Consider the following 19,691-nt stretch of genomic DNA (forward strand, 5'->3'; position numbering starts at 1 on the left):
GGGAGGCTCCAAGATATGGCTCCAAGTCGGCGCTAAACCTACAATAGATTCTAGTCAAGAACATCTTACCACACCGCCCTTCTGCACAAATGCAGACTCCCCACTGGCTATAGCTAACCACAGTACAGTCGATGTCGCTGTCATCTACAATTATCGCAGAGTCACCCCCGCTGTCAGTAAAGACTCGCAATCCCTCACTTTAAGGTCGAAACCCATGCACCGATGGCATGCGAAAACCGCATCCTGCATCCGGGCGATGAAGCGGAACCACTTCACATAAACGCTCTCCTCGCACAACTTATCTGCAACCCTTAGGAGTGCACTCCAGGGTGACATTGGCAGCGCCACCCTCCGGCTTTCAAGGCGCGGAAGCCAGGCGCACCGACCGACGATACACCTCCTCACTCATTGCTACCCTCGGAGTGCACTCCAGGGTGAAATTGGCAGCGCCATCCTCCGGCTTCCAAGGGGCGGAAGCCAGGCGCACCGACCGACGATACACCGCCTCACTCATCGTCTCCTTCAGGTTGAGGGAGTACAACTCTGCCATGAACTCATCAGCAGTTATGGCAGCATGTACCCCCTCACAACCACCTTTGAGCCCAGCTTCTCCTGGGCCTTCACCTCTAATCCCACCTCCGCGAACTTGCCGTTCGACCTAATCCGCTCCCTCTCAGCCACCGACGGGGTGCGGATAACCGCCCCGCCATTCCGAGTCGGTCTAACACCATGAACCCTCACACCAAGTATGGGGCCCACCTCCTCCACCACCTTCTTCACAAACTCAGCCGAAGTCGTTACCGCCTTCCCCTTGCCCTTCATCACCACCGACCACGTCTCCACCGGCTTCACAACCGGCACAGACGGGGCGGCAGCGACAGCAACGGGGGCACCAAATGTGCCAGTGCGCGCGTTCACAACGGCGGGGGCAACAGGCGAACGCCCACCCACCAACGCGCCGCTACTTTATCGCCTCGTTCTCCAGCATCAGCCTCATGTGGAGCTCCTCATACCAATGCCCAGCGTACTGGATCACTCTCCTCGCCATACTCCCACTCAGCCCAGCCTCATAAAACGTACCCACCAAGGCATCTGTCACCTCCTTCATCTCCCCTACCGTGACCCCTTGCTTCCCCAACGGTGCAAATACCCGCCTGCGAGCCCTACTTTCCCGCTGCTCTGCCTTCCTCGCAGTCGATGGCCCCCCCACCTTCACTGGCAACACCAGCAACGCCATCAACCATTGCCGCACTGGCACTACCACCAGCGCCATCAACCACACCAGCTGACTACACATCAGCTGTCGTCGTCCTCCGACTCCAAGATGGCAATTCACCAGCTGCCAACACCTTCCCCCCCCCCCCCTGCCACACCGCCACACCAGGCGAACCCAGTTTCAGGCGCTCCCCATCCTCGCCTCCACTCCCACTGGAAAACAAGTCCATCGACTCCTTCCTCATCATTCCTCCAGCACGAGCCACCGACGAATCGATGCTAATGCCACCATCCGAGGTCCCCCCGACCTCCTACACTCCCCTTCTTCCCCTTGGTCCTCTTAACCATAGCAAATCTTATCCACAGCTCCTCCGTCTAAGCTGTCTCAATTTGGTCACACCAATCGCTCCCAAAAAAAAAAAACAACTTCAAAAAATCACTTCTTCACTTTCACTTCTATTCACTTTTACTTTCTTTCACTCACTCTACTCACAATCTATCCAGTCGCTATGACATCCGCTGACAGAAAAATTGCCATAAGGGCAATAACAACCAGGACTGTAAGGTCACGAACAGTTTTGCAGGATAGGAAAATCCGCATCGTTTGGGTGCCGCGCCTTAACGGAGTAAGGGGAAATGAAAGGGCAGACGATTTGGCGGTGTAGGCCAGAGGACTACCGTCAATAAACTTGCTTAACCCGGCCGACGGTTTCGGGTCGACGCAGTCCGAGTTAAGGGAGTGGGCGACGAATGCGCATGCAACATTGTGGAACAGCGAAACGGTCGGCAGGACAGCGAAAATCCTTTGGGGGATCCAGATCGTGACAAGACGAGGCTATTACTGAAAGGAAGCAAGAAGTAGGTCGGCATAGCTATTGGTATCATCACGGAACACATGGGACTACGAGCTCACTTATGTATGGGTTGCCCAAAAAGTAATTGCGGATTTTTCATATAGTCGGCGTTGACAAATTTTTTCACAGCTTGTGACTCTGTAATTGCATTCTTTCTTCTGTCAGTTATCAGCTGTTACTTTTAGCTTGCTTTAGAAAAAAAGTGTAAAAAAAGTATATTTGATTAAAGTTCATTCTAAGTTTTATTAAAAATGCATTTACTTTCTTTTAAAAAATCCGCAATTACTTTTTGGGCAACCCAATAAAATCGGTGCGGCAATGTGTAGGGCATGCGGGAAAGATGATGAGACGTTGGAGCATTTCCTTTGTCATTGCCCGGGTTTCGCGTCCGACATGAACCAACTTAGTGGAGTGGTATGGAAAACATTTAAGGGTTTTGTAAGTAGCACGGAATTCCTAACTTTAAATTTTCTTTTTACTGGCTTAGGTGTATGTCTACAGTGACATGGGGCGGATTAATATGTGCACCCTCTTTTCAACCTAACCTAACTTTTGGCTTTTCAACGAAAATTTTCCATTTAAATCAAATTCTGATAAGATTTTTCTCTGAGAAAAAATTAATTTCCAAACATTTTCCAAAATGCAGCTAATTTTCATGGACATTTTGTTCACAGCTCAATTAGAAAATTTTGAAATTGGAAATTTTTTCAATTGCCATGAGTGCGAGATAAGAAAATAACCAAAGCAATTTGGTTTGTGTTATCGTTTTCGTCGTCGTTGTTGTTGTTGTTGCTTTTGCTATAAAACAATAACCATAAAGAAGAAAATGCATGTTTTTTAATTACTTTGTCTTCCAAAGTTCCCATAATGATGATGATGATGATGTGAGTTAGCAGTTGGTTCGCCTTTGGTGCCAAATAAAACCAAACAAAAACAAAAACCTATGGAGATCCAATGGAAGAGAAATACTGGTAAATATATATAAACAGTCACATTGTCATGGAGTGGCTGACAAAGAGAAAGTGCAAATATGGTTCGCATACAAGAGCATGGGTCCATGCTCTAGCAAAACCCAAACAATCCAATTCAGCTCAGCTCAGTACAACAACAACAACAAGTACCGACGACCCCCCAGTTAGGGGAGGGGACCAAGGCCCTATTTCCCAGTAGCAATGGCAACAGTGCACTTTCCAGCCGACAATCAGCCACATACAGATGTTACCAAGATTACGTTGTTAAATAAGCAAAGACCCACTTCCAACATCAGAGTCTGAGTCTGAGCTTGAGCCTGAGTCTGGGCTTATAAATAATTATAATTTAAAATGGCAAGGGATTTCTTCGTCATCTGTCTGGCTTTCTGCCTCTCTTTTTTTTTTTTTTGACAAGCGCCATAGGGTGATTTTTAAGGTAACAATTGTTCATAAATGTTTATATTGCCAAAAGCAAAAACAGAAGATGAAAAAGAAATTGAAAATAAAGCGACATCATCAGCGCGATACTAAAATTCAGTTAATTTTTTTATACCCTCCACCATAGGATGGGGGGTATACTAATTTCGACATTCTGTTTGTAACCACTCGAAATATTCGTCTGAGACCCCATAAAGTATATATAGGGTTGCCCAAAAAGTAATTGCGGATTTTTCATATAGGCGGCGTTGACAAATTTTTTCACAGCTTGTGACTCTGTTATTGCATTCTTTCTTCTGTCAGGTATCCGCTGTTACTTTTATCTTGCTTTAGAAAAAAGTGTAAAAAAAGTATATTTGATTAAAGTTCATTCTAAGTTTTATTAAAAATGCATTTACTTCCTTTTAAAAAATCCGCAATTACTTTTTGGGCAACCCAATATATTCTTGATCAGCGTAAAAATCTAAGACGATCTAGACATGTCCGTCCGTCTGTCTGTTGGAATCACGCTACAGTCTTTAAAAATAGAGATATTAAGCTGAAACTTTGCACAGATACTTTTTTTGTCCATAAGCAGGTTAAGTTCGAAGATGGGCTATATCGGACTATATCTTGATATAGCCCCCATATAGACCGATCCGCCGATTTAGGGTCTTAGGCCCATAAAAGCCACATTTATTATCCGATTTTGCTGAAATTTGGGACAGTAAGTTATGTTGGGCCCCTCGACATCCTTCGTCAATTTGGCCCAGATCGTCCCAAATTTGGATATAGCTGCCATATAGACCGATCCTCCGATTTAGGGTCTTAGGCCCATAAAAGCCACATTTATTATCCGATTTTGCTGAAATTTGGAACAGTGAGTTGTGTTAGACCCTTCAGCATCTTTCGTCAATTTGGCCCAGATCGGTCCAAATTTGGATATAGCTGCCATATAGACCGATCCTCCGATTTAGGGTCTTAGGCCCATTAAAGCAGCATTTATTATCCGATTTTGCTGAAATTTGGGACAATTGGTTGCGTTAGACCCTTCAACATCTTTCTTCAATTTGGCAATGGTCGGTTCAAATTTGGATATAGCTGCCATATAGACCGATCCTCCGATTTAGGGTCTTAGGCCCATTAAAGCAGCATTTATTATCCGATTTTGCTGAAATTTGGGTCAGTGAGTTGCCTTAGACATATTTCTTCAATTTGGCAATGATCGGTTCAGATTTGGATATAGCTGCCATATAGACCGATACTCAGATTTAGGATCTTAGGCCCATTAAAGCCGCATTTATCATCCAATGTTGCTGAAATTTGGGACAGTGAGTTATGTTAGGCTTCTCGACAACCTTCGTGAATTTGGTCCAGATCGGTTCAGATTTGGATATAGCTATCATATAGACCGATCTCTCGATTTAGGAGTTTTTGCCCATAAAAAGCCGCATTTATTATCCGACGTCGCCGAAATTTGGGACAGTGAGTTATATTTGGCCCTTCGACATCCTTCGTTAATTTAGCTCAGATCGGTCGCGATTTGGATATAGCTGTCATATAGACCGATCCTCCGATTTAGGGTCTTAAGCCCATTAAAGCCGCATTTATTATCCGATTTTGCTGAAATTTGGGTCAGTGAGTTGCCTTAGACCCTTCGACATCTTTCTTCAATTTGGCAATGATCGGTTCAGATTTTGATATAGCTGCCATATAGACCGATCCTCAGATTTAGGATCTTAGGCCCATAAAAGCTACATTTATTATCCGATTTTACTGAAATTTAAGACAGTGAATTGCGTTAGGCCCCTCGACCTCCTTCGTCAATTTGGTCCAGATCGGTCCAGATTTGGATATATCGGACCTATATAAACGATCCTCCGATTTAGAGTCGTAGGCCCATAAAAACCAAAATTATCATCCAATGTTGCTGAAATTTGGGACAGTGAGTTATATTAGGCTCCTCGACAACCTTCGTCAATTTGGCCCAGATCGGTCCAGATTTGGATATAGCTATCATATAGACGATCTCTCTATTTGGGGGTTTTTGCCCATAAAAAGCCGCATTTATTATCCGACGTCGCCGAAATTTGGGACAGTGAGTTATATTTGGCCCTTCGATATCCTTCGTCAATTTGGCTCAGATCGGTCCAGATTTGGATATAGCTGCCATATAGACCGATCCTCCGATTTAGGGTCTTAAACCCATTAAAGCCGCATTTATTATCCGATTTTGCTCAAATTTGGGTCAGTGAGTTGCCTTAGACATCTTTCTTCAATTTGGCAATGATCGGTTCAGATTTGGATATAGCTGCCATATAGACCGATCCTCCGATTTAGGGTCTTAGGCCCATTAAAGCAGCATTTATTATACGATTTTGCTGAGTCTGTCTGTGAGTTGCCTTAGACATCTTTCTTCAATTTGGCAATGATCGGTTCAGATTTGGATATAGCTATCATATAGTCCGATCTCTCGATTTGGGGGTTTTTGCCCATAAAAAGCCGCATTTATTATCCGATTTTGGGACAGTGAGTTATATTTGGCCCTTCGACATCCTTCGTCAATTTGGCTCAGATCGCTCCAGATTTGGATATAGCTGTCATATAGACCGATCCTCCGATTGAGGGTCTTAGGCCCATACAAGGCGCATTTATTGTCCGATGTCGCCGAAATTTGGGACAGTGAGTTGTGTTGGGCCCTTCGATGTTTGTCTTCAATTTGGCTCAAATCGAACCATATTTGGATATAGCTGCTATGGGGCATAAGGTATGCATTTTTCACTGGATTTTGACGAAAGGTTATTCACATATATACCCGAGGTGGTGGGTATCCAAAGTTCGGCCCGGCCGAACTTAGCACGCTTTTACTTGTTTTTTCCTAATATTAATTCATTATTTAAACAACAATAACAAATTAAAAAATATTTACCGGGGAATTTTTGTTTTGTGGGCTTATTTATGATTGTCTTCAAGTATCGTCCCCCCATGACTCCCCTAATGGCTTAAGGGGGCAGGCATAAAGTGTTTAAATTTGTTGATTTTGCCTTTTTTCCCTGTTTAAGAGGAAGGGGAAGAAACCAAATATCAACAAAAAAAAGAAGAAATTTATTTCATATATAAATTTAAGATAATTTGCTAAACACGTTTCTATTTCGCCTTTGTGGTGTTTCCTTTTTTTTTTGTGTATCAAAGTTCTACCCAATAACTAACAAAAACACCAGCAAGTCTAAGCAGCAGCATGTGCGCCTGCGCACAACCCAACGTAGATCAACAATTATAAATTTAGAAATGATTATATTGTGTGTGATGTTATCTTTATTTCTTTCTTTGCTGCTTTCTTTTGTGCATTTACATTTTAAACGAAAGTTTGCCTCCCATGTTTGAGGTTTTTTTATCTTTGATTTTGGCCTTACTAAATCAGACCTATGTGGATGTGTGAGAAAAAGAATTTCGATGAGTAAAAGATGGCATTTTTGGTTTAATTAATTAAAATATTTTAGGAAATGAAAGTTCGAAAAAGATCAAAGGAAATGTCAAAAAACTAGAGTAGAACTCCAAAAGGGTATGGAAAATTATTTCCAGTTTTTTTAAAAAAAAAGTTTGAATTTTTAAACCCTTCCGCAAGATCAAAGAATATGGACCATGAATGGAGATGTTTGTGTTATATGTGAGCTTTGGATACAAGACCTTTAGAAACAAAGATTGCTGCGGCTAAGAGATAACGTGCTGCTAAATGAAAATATTGCATCAAGAAAAGTTTCCGTAATTGATAGCAGCAGGAAACGTGCGGAAGAGGAAATCGGAAATTATGATCAAAACCTTTCAACTCTAGCCGAACAAGTGTGAATACAGATACAGCTAAGTACCATTAAATAAAGCAATTATAAGAGGTAAAGCTAGGCCGCAACGAGTCTTGTGTAGATGCATGGAAGCTGTGCGGTTTGTTTTTTTTTTTTTTTGGGAAACTGAACTATGTAGGTATGGGAAGATTGTGTTATTGGAGAGCTATACTGAGTACAGCTTTTTGGAAGAATTAGGTGAACATATAGTCTATATGGGAGTTAGGTAATAGGCCGAGTCAGTATATACCGAGTACAGATGTTTCCAGCCATAACAGAACAGCATACTCAAACTTTTTGCCTAATATGACCAGATGTAAGCATTTGTATACCCAGCACCACTGGTTTGGTATGCCAATTGCAAATTTTGCCCATGAACATTCCACTAAGGGACAGGGGCAAACTTCTCACATATCAATGAGTGCAATTCGATTCAAGTTAAAGCACAAGTCCGAACGGCGTGCCGCAGTGCGACACCTCTTTAGAGAGAAGTTTTACATGGCATAGTACCTCACGAATGTTGCCAGCATTTGGGGGGTGGAAAACCACCGATGAAAATTTTTTCTGATGGTCTCGCCAGGATTCGAACCCAGGCGTTCAGCGTCATAGGCGGACATGCTAACCTCTGCGCTACGGTGGCCTCCTGGTTTGGTATGCAAATTGCAAATTTTGAAAATTTTTTCTGATGGTCTCGGCAGGATTCGAACCCAGACGTTCAGCGTCATAGGCGGACATGCTAACCTCTGCGCTACGGTGGCCTCCTGGTTTGGTATAGAGAATTATAACCTAGTGCATTAGTTTGTAACACCGACAACGAAGAGAGCCAGACCCTTTAAAATGTCCGTCTGTCTATCTGTCTGTCTTTCAATCCGTCAGCCTTTTAGTCCGTGTGTCAGTCTGTATGGCTGTCTGTGTCCTGTCGGTTCTTTTTTGTATCTCTGGAGTTGTGGAATCTTCAAAAGATGTATTCAGCCAGTACTGAAAAACGCGCACGATTTCTACGTACTAAACAACACCCCCTTGGCTATGCCTCTAGCAACATGTAAGCTAAGTTTTCAGAGGTTAAAAGGGTTCTTACTGAGGCGTCAAAAGGGTTCTTTCAGATCTCGACGTAAATAAATCCCAGGGCCCGGATGGCATATCGTCACTTGTTTCATGCAAATGTTCTTCGTAGCACGCTCGTTCCTAACGCAACCTTATCAACCTTGCTTACCGTGCGGGTGTTTTCCCGGCCCCCAAGAAAGGTAAGGCAACCGACCCTGAGAATTACCGGCCAATAGCGTTATGCTCTGCTATTGGTGTGGTATATTTTGAGCTGCTTCCAAGGAACCAAACGATTAATTCGGATGTTTACTGTCAACAATTGGACAAATTGAATACAGCCATCAAGGAGAAGCGACCAGAATTGGTCAATCGTAAAGGTGTCATATTCCACCAGGACAACGCTAGACCGCACACATCTTTGGTCACTCGCCAAAAACTGAGTGAGCTTGGCTGGGAACTTTTGATGCATCCACCATATAGCCCTGACCTTGCACCATCAGACTACCATTTATTTCGATCTTTGCAGAACTCCATAAATGGTAAAACTTTCGTCAATGATGAGGCTATAAAATCGCACTTGGTTCAGTGTTTTGCAGATAAAGGCCAGAAGTTCTATGAGCGTGGAATACTAAATTTGCCAGGAAGATGGCAAAAGGTTATCGAACAAAATGGCAATTATATATTTGATTAAAGTTCTAAGTTTTATTAAAATGCATTTACTTTCTTTTAAAAAATCCGCAATTACTTTTTGGGCAACCCATAGCTGCCATATAAACCGATCTGGGATCTTGACTTCTTAGGCCTCTAGGGGGCGCAATTCTTATCCGATTTGGCTGGAATTTTCCATGAAATATTTTGTTATGAATTCCAACAAATGTGCCAAGTTTCAAATCGGATCATAACCTGATATAGCTGCCATATAAATCGATCTGGGATGTCGACTTTTTAGGCGCAATTCTTATCCGATTTGGCTGAAATTTTGCGTAAGCGATTTTGGTTTGGTTTTCAATAACTAAGCCAAATATGGTCTAAATCGGTTCATAACTTGAAATAACTGCCATGGCCTAAATCGGTTCATAACTTGATATAGCTGCCATACAAACCGATCTCGGATCTTGACTTCTTAAACCTCTAGAGGGCGCAATTATCAGCCGATTTGGCTAAAATTTCGCATTAGGTGTTTTAACTCTCAAAATCTATGCCAAATATGGTCTAAATAAGTTCATAACCTTATATAGCTCCCATAGAAACCGATCTCAGATATTGACTTCATGAGCCTCTAGAGGGCGCAATGCTTATCCGATAAAGCTGACATTTTATACAACGATTTCTTATATGACCTTTGACGTGTTTAATATCGTCTGAATCGGCGGATAACCTGATATAGGTTAGGTTAGGTTAGGTTTAGTTTAGGTTAGACAGTGACCTGTCACAACGTACACAATAACTGAGACGTCTGTTCTAGCCAATGACAGCAAGGTGGTAGACCTCTTCAAGTCTAGATAAGGCCACATAGTTTTGAAATGCTCACAGCCCTCTCTTTGTGAGCATCTATCATTCGTTGCAATTAGGGCCTGGTCCTGAAAACTTAGCTTACATGTCGCCAGAGGCATACCCACAGATTCCAGTGTCCCTGGGAATGTGGAAATTAGTTCCTAGTCTCGCAAGCTCATCCGTTTTACAGTTCCCTTGGTATATCTCTGTGTCCCGACGCCCAGAACAGGTGCATTTTGAACTGTTCAGCCATCTCGTTGAGAGATCTGCGACAGTCGAAGGGGGTTTTTGTGTTCAGAAACACGTTCTCCTGCCTAGCTCGATCTGAGAGGATATTTATGCCAATCGTGACTTTATATCTTAGCTAATCCATCACTTCCTTCATTGCACGAATCTCCGCTTGATACACACTACAGTGGTCGGGTAACCTCTTCGCTATGACCAGTTCTAGAGAGTATACCCCAAAGCCCATCTGGTAGTTTAGTTTGGAATCATCCGTATGGAAGTCTATGCAACTTCTGTTACCAGGAATATTGAAACACTACTCAAAGCTTATCAAAAAGCGGCTCAGGTAGGGTGTAATCCACACTGCCTGGAACAACGGTTATTGTATCAAGGATAACACAGTGTCCCTAGCCGTTACCAGGAATATTGAAACACTACTCAAAGCTTATCAAAAAGCGGCTCAGGTAGGGTGTAATCCACACTGCCTGGAACAACGGTTATTGTATCAAGGATAACACAGTGTCCCTAGCCGTCACATGACCAATGAGCAAGCTCCCTTAACCTCACTGCAGTGGTCGCTGCAATTTGTCTAGCCACAATGTCCAGAGGCATAAGATGTAGCATAGAAAATTCAGTGCATCAGATGGTGTCGTCCTCAGTGCGGCTCTGATCCACAAACAAGCCATCCCTTGGACCCGTTTAAGTATTAAGCAATAGGTGGACTTTTGAAGCGCCGTCCACCAGACCACAATACCATATAGCATTAATGCCATGACAGCCGGTTTTACCTACCGGATTGACCCGATGGAGTTCTTCATCGGCAAGAGCGGCCGCCTCAGTGTATATCACACTGCTACAACAACAACAACAACAACAACCATATAGCATAATAGGTCTGACAACTGCAGTATATACCCAATGCATGACACGCGGTCTAAATCCCCAAACTTTTGCCAATGGCTCTCTTGCAGGTGTCTACGGCAAGAGTTGTCTTTCTTGCCCTTTACAAAATGTTGGATTTGAAGTTCATCCATCCTTTGGCCCCGTTTAAGTATTAAGCAATAGGTGGACTTTTGAAGCGCCGTCCACCAGACCACAATACCATATAGCATTAATGCCATGACAGCCGGTTGTACCTACCGGATTGATCCGATGGAGTTCTTCATCGGCAAGGGCGGCCGCCTCAGTGTATATTACGCTGCTACAACAACAACAACAACCATATAGCATAATAGGTCTGACAACTGCAGCATATACCCAATGCATGGCACGCGGTCTAAATCCCCAAACTTTTGCCAATGGCTCTCTTGCAGGTGTCTAGGGCAAGAGTTGTCCTTCTTGCCCTTTACAAAATGTTGGATTTGAAGTTCATCCATCCTTTGGCCCCGTTTAAGTATTGAGCAATAGGTGGACTTTTGAAGCGCCGTCCACCAGACCACAATACCATATAGCATTAATGCCATGACAGTCGGTTGTACCTACCGGATTGATCCGATGGAGTTCTTCATCGGCAAGGGCTGCCGCCTCAGTGTATATTACGCTGCTACAACAACAACAACAACAACCATATAGCATAATAGGTCTGACAACTGCAGCATATACCCAATGCATGACACGCGGTCTAAATCCCCAAACTTTTGCCAATGGCTCTCTTGCAGGTGTCTAGGGCAAGGGTGGCCTTTCTTGCCCTTTACAAAATGTTGGATTTAAAGTTCATTTTCCTGTCCAGCAAAACACCCAAGTATTTTGCGTTTTCTGTAAATGGAATATCTCTAAACCCATTGTAGGCAACTTGTATCTCCTGCTGAAAAGAACTACTTCTGTTTTACACGGATTTATACCTAGAGCACTGATATATTGGGTTGCCCAAAAAGTTATTGCGGATTTTATAAAAGAAAGTAAATGCATTTTTAATAAAACTTAGAATGAACTTTAATCAAATATACTTTTTTTACACTTTTTTTTTAAAGCAAGCTAAAAGTAACAGCTGATAACTGAAAAAATTTGTCAACGCCGACTATATGAAAAATCCGCAATTACTTTTTGGGCAACCTAATAGCATCCGATCTCCTGATTATACTTGTAATGCCTTTATAGGGTGAAATTTTTATCGGATTTGGTTGAAATTTTGCACAACAACTTTTTCTTGTATTTTGGTCTCCAACATCTAAACGAAGTATGGTCTGAATTGGTCCATAATCTGATATAGCTCCAATAGCATAGAAATTATTATTCATTATCCTTTGTTTGCCTATAAAGAGATATCAGATTTGGCCCGGTCGAACTTAGCACGCTTTTATTTGTTTTTTACATATTTGGTTCCATCTTTATTATGATCACTATACAAAATTCATTTGTTAAGAAGAAATTCCAAAAAATAAACATTTTCTAATATAAAATTTTAAATTAATTTTTATTGTTTCTTTTGTTTTTTTTTTTTAATTTTTGGAAATTTTTCTATAATTGCATGCAAAAAAAAAACCACAAAAAAGTAAAAGTTTTTATATGAGAAATTTTATAGCCATCCATGCATGGTATGCCATCTTTTATTGCTGTCTGCTTCATCTTCACAATCAAGTCAAAGACCATCACAGAAAAGTAAGCAACCATCGAACCTTGCATCTAACTGGCCTTTATTTTTTGCAATTTCATTTTGACACTAATGTGCTGGGAAAACTCCAAACTCAGACTTCAACTCCAAAGATGATGTCTGCCTACTACCATCATTAATAGATGGCTTACTCTATACGGTTGGTGGTCAAATGTTAACATAGCCAAAGGCTGGCTCTATGGTCATTTATATTAAAATGTAGAAATAAACGCAAAGAAATTTTTAGCTAAAACTAGGGAACACAACAAAAGAAAAAAACGGAACTAAAACCAATGCAAATATCACGAATATTAAATATTAACATTTTATTACACGCCATCTCGTTAGAAGGCAATCAATCATAGAGGAAGAGAGAAAGAGAGAGGGAGAGAGGAATGGAATAGCGTAGTAAAAATAATTTACAAAAAATGTTTTTCTCATACTGAAAACAAAAATCCTTAAATCAACTAAAACAACCTTTTTTTTAGTGATTTATGTAATTAGCAGAATTCGATTATAGAACTCAGGGCTGGAAATACGCACATGTCAATATCTGTATCATGAGATCTTCCCATTTTTGTTTACAACTTGTGTAGACAAATTTTTATAGTTTTTTTTTTTTTGTCATTTATTTAAAGCTAATTTTGTGACTCCATACAAAACACGCTTGTTTCTTAAGTCTTTTGTATGTGATATTGTACCGCACATTGAAGCACCCAACAAAAACCTATTTAGCATATATTATTATAATGAAAACGAAAACAAAAAGTGCTGATTTGGCAATAAAACTATAGTTTTGCTTTATACAGATGTTTTTAGTGCTTTAGGATTTTACCTGGCCTATAAAAATCATTTAATTAGAAACAATATTTGTTTTTTTTTAGCATACTAGTGTTGATAGAGGATTAAAAAAAAATGAAAATGTCTTGTTTTAGGAATATTAGGATTTTTAAATAACTTATTAAAACTGTAAACAAAAGACTTAAGAAACGAACCTTCTCTTATCTATGCTAACCATAGCATAGATAAGAGAAGGTTCGTTTCTTAAGTCTTTTGTTTTCTCTGTCATATATTCCGCAAAAAACGAATCAAAAATTATTGCTTTAAGAAAAAACTGTTGGAAATTTGGAAAGAGACCAATTCCGCTGGACCAAAGCCAGAGTTTTGCATGATTTATTTGTTAAATATGGATATTGATATTTAGCATAACATTGATAAGCTAAAAGCCATAATTAAGAATATAAGCCAAAAGTGATGAAGAAGTGAAAAAAGTGATGACCACTAATAACAGCTGGATAATATGCGTCTTAAAATTGGGTATAAATAAAAGTGACAAAAAGTTAAAACGACAACTATTGGGTTGCCCAAAAAGTAATTGCGGATTTTTCATATAGTCGGCGTTGACAAATTTTGTCACAGCTTGTGACTCTGTAATTGCATTCTTTCTTCTGTCAGTTATCAGCTGTTACTTTTAGCTTGCTTTAGAAAAAAAAAGTGTAAAAAAAGTATATTTGATTAAAGTTTATTCGAAGTTTTATTAAAAATACATTTACTTTCTTTTAAAAAATCCGCAATTACTTTTTGCGCAACCCAATAGTTAGTTTTGTTTAAATTGTCAATTTTTTTTTATTACAAAATCAAAAGTTTTTTTTTAACGAAAAAGAAAGCTTTTAGTTTTAAGTTCTAAGACCTCTCATTTGTTTAATCTTGTGTGTGTGTTTTTTAAATGATTCTCCTTTTAAATGATAGTGGGTTTTTTTTCGTGGTGGTTTCAAAAAAAGGGGTGATGGTTATTGACCACTTTGTGGTAATCATCAAACCATTCTTGGTTGCTTGCCAAGCAAAAAAATTCCTACAATTTTCTAAATCGTCTAATTAACAACTTTTGGCGAAACCAAAACCCAAAATAAACAAAAGAATGTGAAACAACTTTTCAAAAAAACAAATTCTTGTAACCCTTTTGGGGTGCGTAGCCGGCTTATTGGTTCAAAAACAAATATGAGGCAATGAATTCAACTTAAAATAGACAACTTTAATTAAAAGTTATTTCCACATAGCAAAGGCGAAAACAAGACAACCGCAGCAGCATAAAAGTAAACACACAAAAATAAATAAAACAAATATTGTTGGCCAAAATCAAATGCTCAAATAGGCAACATACCAACAGAAACAAGTAAAAAGGCATTAAGTTCGGCCGGGCCGAACTTTGGATACCCACCACCTGGGGTATATATGTAAACCCCATTTTGTCACAATCAGGTGAAAATTGGTTATTGGCTTCAGACCCCTTATCGGCAGATCGGTCTATATGGCAGCTATATCTAAGTATAGTCCGATCAGGACCATATTTAGGTCGGATGTTAGGAGGCTAAAAATAACTCACTATTTAAAATTTTAGCAAAATCAGTTAAAAAATAAAGCTTTTATGGGCTTCAGACCTTTCATTGGCAGATCGGTCTATATGCCAGCTATATCTAAATATAGTCCGATCTGTACAAAATTTAGGTCGGATATTGGGAGGTTAAAAACTGCAAACTATTCCGAATTTCACCGAATTCGGATAAAAAATAAAGCTTTTATGGCCTTCAAACCCTTTATCGGGAGATCGGTCTATATGGGAACTATATCTAAATATAGTCCGATCTGAACCATTTTTTGGGCAGATGTCGGGAGGCTTCAAATAACCCACTGTTTTAAATTTCAGCAAAATCGAATAAAAAATAAAGCTTTTATGGCCTTCAGACCCTTTTTCGGGAGATCGGTCTACATGGCAGCTATATCTAAATATAGTCCGATCTGAACCATATTTGGGTCAAATCGGACCCGGAATTTGGTCCGATTTGGACCAAATTCGACAAAGCTATAGTGGTCTAATAAATATATGTAATTTTTCCCTGTTGTAGAACTAAATATTGTTTTTTTTTGTCAGCCATATCCAAATAAAGACTCATCTGAGCCTAACATAAGTCACTGTGTTAAATTTCAGCGAAATCGGATTATAAATGTGCCTTTTATGGGGCCAAGACTTTAAATCGAGAGATAAGTCTTTATGGCAGCTATATCCAAATCTGAACCGATCTGAGCCAAATTGAAGGAGGATGTCGAGTGACCTAACACAACTCCCTGTCCCAAATTTCAGCAAAATCGGATAATAAATGTGGCTTTTATGGGCCTAAGACCCTAAATCGGCGGATCGGTCTATATGGGGGATATATCCAAATCTGGACCGATCTCGGCCAAATTGCAGAAAGATGTTGAATGGCCTAACACAACTCCCTGTCCAAAATTTAAGCCAACCCGAGTAATAAATGTGGCTTTTATGGGCCTATGACCCTAAATCGGCGGATCGGTCTATATGACAGCTATATCCAAATCTGAACCGATCTGTGCCATATTTCGGAAGTATGTCGAAGGGCTAAACTTAAATCACTGTCCAAAATCTCGTCGACATCGGATAATAAATGCGCCTTTTATGAGCCCAAAACCTTATATTGAGAGATCGGTCTATATGGCAGCTATATCCAAATCTGGACCGATCTGAGCCAAATTAAAGAAGAATATTGAAGGGTCTAACACAACTCTCTGCCCCAAATTTCGGGGAAATCGGATAATAAATGCTCCTATTAAAGGACCAAAACCTTAAATCAAGCGATTGGTTTATATGGCAGCTATATCCAAATCTAGACCGATCTGAGCCAAATTGAAGAAGAATATTAGAAGACCCAACACAACTCACTGTCCCAAATTTTGGCGACAACGGACAATAAACGCGCCTTTTATGGGCCCAAAATTTTAAATCGAGAGATCGGTCTATATGGCAGCTATATCCAAATCTGGAACGATCTAAGCCAAATTAAAGAAGAATATTGAAGGGCCTAACACAACCCACTGTCCCAAATTTCGGCGAAATCGGACAATAAATACGCCTTTTATGGGCCCTAAGTTTTATATCAAAAGATCGGTCTATATGACAGCTATATCCAAATCTGGACCGATCTGTGCCATATTGCAGAAGTATGTCGAAGGGCTTAACTTAAATCACTGTCCCAAATTTCAGCAAAATCGGATAATAAATGTGGCTTTTATGGGCCTAAGACCATAAATCGGCGGATCGGTCTATATGACAGCTATATCCAAATCTGGACCGTTATGACCCAAATTGAAGGTGGATGTCGAAGGACCCAACACAACTTACTTCCCCAAATTTCAGCAAAATCGGATAATAAATGTGGCTTTTATGGGCCCAAGACCTTAAATCGGCGGATCAGTCTATATGACAGCTATATTCAAATCTTAACCGATCTGGGCCAAATTGAAGATGGATATCAAAGGACCCAACACAACTCACTGCACCAAATTTCAGCAAAATCGGATGATAAATGTGGCTTTTATGGGCCTAATACCCAAAATCGGCGGATCGGTCTATATGGGGCCTATTTCAAGATCTAGTCCGATATAGCCCATCTTCAAACTTAACCTGCTTAAGGACAAAAAAAAAGAATCTGTGCAAAGTTTCAGCTCATTATCTCTATTTTTAAAGACTGTAGCATGATTTCAACAAACAGACGGTCAGACGGGCGGACAGACGGACGGACATGGCTAGATCGTTTTAGATTAGGGTCGGAAATGGATATTTCTTTGCCGTGCGAACGGAATGACAAAATGAACGTACCCCCATCCTTCGGTGGTGGGTATAAAAATGCCTATTAATAGTAAATCTACTTAAACACAAAACTCTTTTAGCAACCCGACATAGTTGCTGTAACTACAGGGGAGGCAACAACTGGAATTAAATTCTAACAGGTTGCGGAAATTGAGTTGATTCGTTAGTTAGTTTGTGTGAAACACACAAGAAATATGTTGTAATACATTGTCACATGTGGTCACATGCATACACGCATACATACACTTGCAACTATGAACTTGCTTTTGTATGTGCAAACACTGTTGGCTCTGCATGGCAAAATTTCCAATTATTGTGGATGTTGTTTTTTTTGGGAATATATTTGAAAAATTAGGTTTTATCTCTTTTAATTTTTTTTGCTTGTTTAATGGATTTGTTTGTTGTGAGTGCGTGCGAGTGTGTGAGTGTAAGTGGCTCAATATAAACGTAAACAACCGAAAACAAACATAAAAAAACATAACCCCATAAAGCATTTTAAAAGAAATAAATTGGTTTTAATTAATTTGAGATTGTGGTGCAGCAGCAAAACCGCAATCAATTTCGATACGAGGTATGTTCCAAGGGGCCTCTTTGGTGGTGCATTGGTTTAAGATAGTCGGCTGTTTGAGGCTACTAAAAACGTGCTAAATTCGACCAGCACGAAACCACCACCTTGGATTCAGCTAAAATTAAAAATAAATTACCGGTCTCAAGACATAAGTATAAGGGACTTAGTGACACAGGGCACACCACAGAGAGGCATTTAATGCTACTCTTACCGTAAATCTGGCTGCAAGAATTTTACCTTACTTCCAAAGACTATAGGTTAGGTTGGACAAGCCACTATGGTTGGACTCGCCCGATGCCACTATGGCCTTAAAACAATGATCGGCTTATTGTGCCCTCAAAACTTTCAATTTTCGAAAAATTCTATGTGAGAAAATCTATGTTACTCAAAAATGCCCTAATTATGTGTAATTCAACGCCCTAAGATGGTTCAAGTCAGGTATTGTGGCTTTTCTTTAGTGCCGGAGTGTGTTGGCCAAGAACGCCAAGCAGACATAGGAAATGCTTTAGAGTCTTATCATCCTCATCTATTTTGTATAAGTGTGCCCAAAAGTCCGGAGGCCACCGTAGCGCAGAGGTAAGCATGTCCGCCTATAACGCTGAACGCCTGGGTTCGAATCCTGGCGAGACCATCAGAAAAAATTTTCATCGGTGGTTTTCCTCTCCTAATGCTGGCAACATTTGTGAGGTACTATGCCATGTAAAATTTCTCTCCAAACAGGTGTCGCACTGCGGTACGCCGTTCGGACTTGGCTATAAAAAGGAGGTCCCTTATCATTGAGCTTAAACTTGAATCGGACTGCACTCTTTGATATGTGAGAAGTTTGCCCCTGTTCCTTAGTGGAATGTTCATGGGCAAAATTTGCTATTTTGTGCCCAAAAGTCCGAAAGCTATACTGATGTTTTAGGAGTCCTTTCACTAGCGTCCTTTTTTGTCCCAGTTTTTGTGATGGGCGGCCCCAATTATCGACCAAATTTAGGAATGTACTCTCATTGACCTTCTATTTAAGTCCCTTATTGCACCGAGCTGCTTTCATGTCTTTTGGGTTTGGGTTAGCCACACGGGCTATTTGGTTTTGGGAGTGTGACAAGCCCCAAATATTAAAATTATATTCCTACTACTAACAAAGACATTTCATTAGAGTCCCATATTGTCCCGTTAGGTCTTCAAATGCTGTTGGGTGGTTTTTGGAGGCGAGGCAGCCCCTAATATCAATATCAGATTCATAATCCACTATCAAAACCTTACATTTGAGTCTTATATTGTGCCGATCCTTCCCGACTCAAAAGTCTGTCATGCCGTTTTATTTTAGAGGACGGAGTGATCCCATAGAAGCCTCACCGACAGTATTAATATCAGATAAGTCTACGGTCAAAGAGTCTTTATTTGAGTCCAATATTGTCCCGATCGGTCTAGGCGTCCTGTATGGGGGTTTTTGGGGGTTGGGGCCAGCAGACTAGCGCTTTCGAAAAATACTTTCAAAGACTTTTAGGTCCCATATTGTCCTGATTGGCCTATACACTCTGTTTGGGAGTGGACGACCCTTAGTTACTAGTCCCTTATATTACAATAATATCAGATTCGTACCCTACTGTTAAAATCTATTAATTTTAGGTCCATATTAACTCGATCGACCTATATGTCCACATGGAGATTTTTTGGGTGGGACGGCTTCTATAGTACTTGATCCCAAATATTAATATCACATTGATACTCTATGGTCAAAACACATGCATGTGGGTCTCATATAGTCCCGATTGGATGGGCGGCCTCTCGTAAACTTGGCCCCAAATATTAATATAAGATTCGTA

At 40.5% G+C, this 19,691-nt stretch overlaps 1 protein-coding gene across 5 annotated transcripts in view; it reads right to left on the reverse strand.

Annotated features, from left to right (window-relative positions):
• The window catches only part of LOC106092369 (homeobox protein 5), a 226,950-nt gene that overhangs the window by 203,855 nt on the left and 3,404 nt on the right, over positions 1–19,691 (reverse strand). Inside the window, exon 2 of one of the 5 annotated variants that reach the window (XM_013259206.2) lies at positions 12,760–12,846. The exons of the other annotated variants lie outside the window; for them this stretch is intronic. Within the exon in view, the coding sequence (XP_013114660.2) occupies positions 12,825–12,846 (22 nt within the window). The 3' untranslated portion in view covers positions 12,760–12,824. Of the gene's footprint in view, positions 1–12,759; positions 12,847–19,691 lie in introns of those variants that run through there. 5 annotated transcript variants of the gene reach the window in all.

The sequence above is a fragment of the Stomoxys calcitrans genome, chromosome 2 (genome assembly GCF_963082655.1).
Source record: "Stomoxys calcitrans chromosome 2, idStoCalc2.1, whole genome shotgun sequence".
NCBI classification, from domain to species: Eukaryota; Metazoa; Arthropoda; class Insecta; order Diptera; family Muscidae; genus Stomoxys; species Stomoxys calcitrans.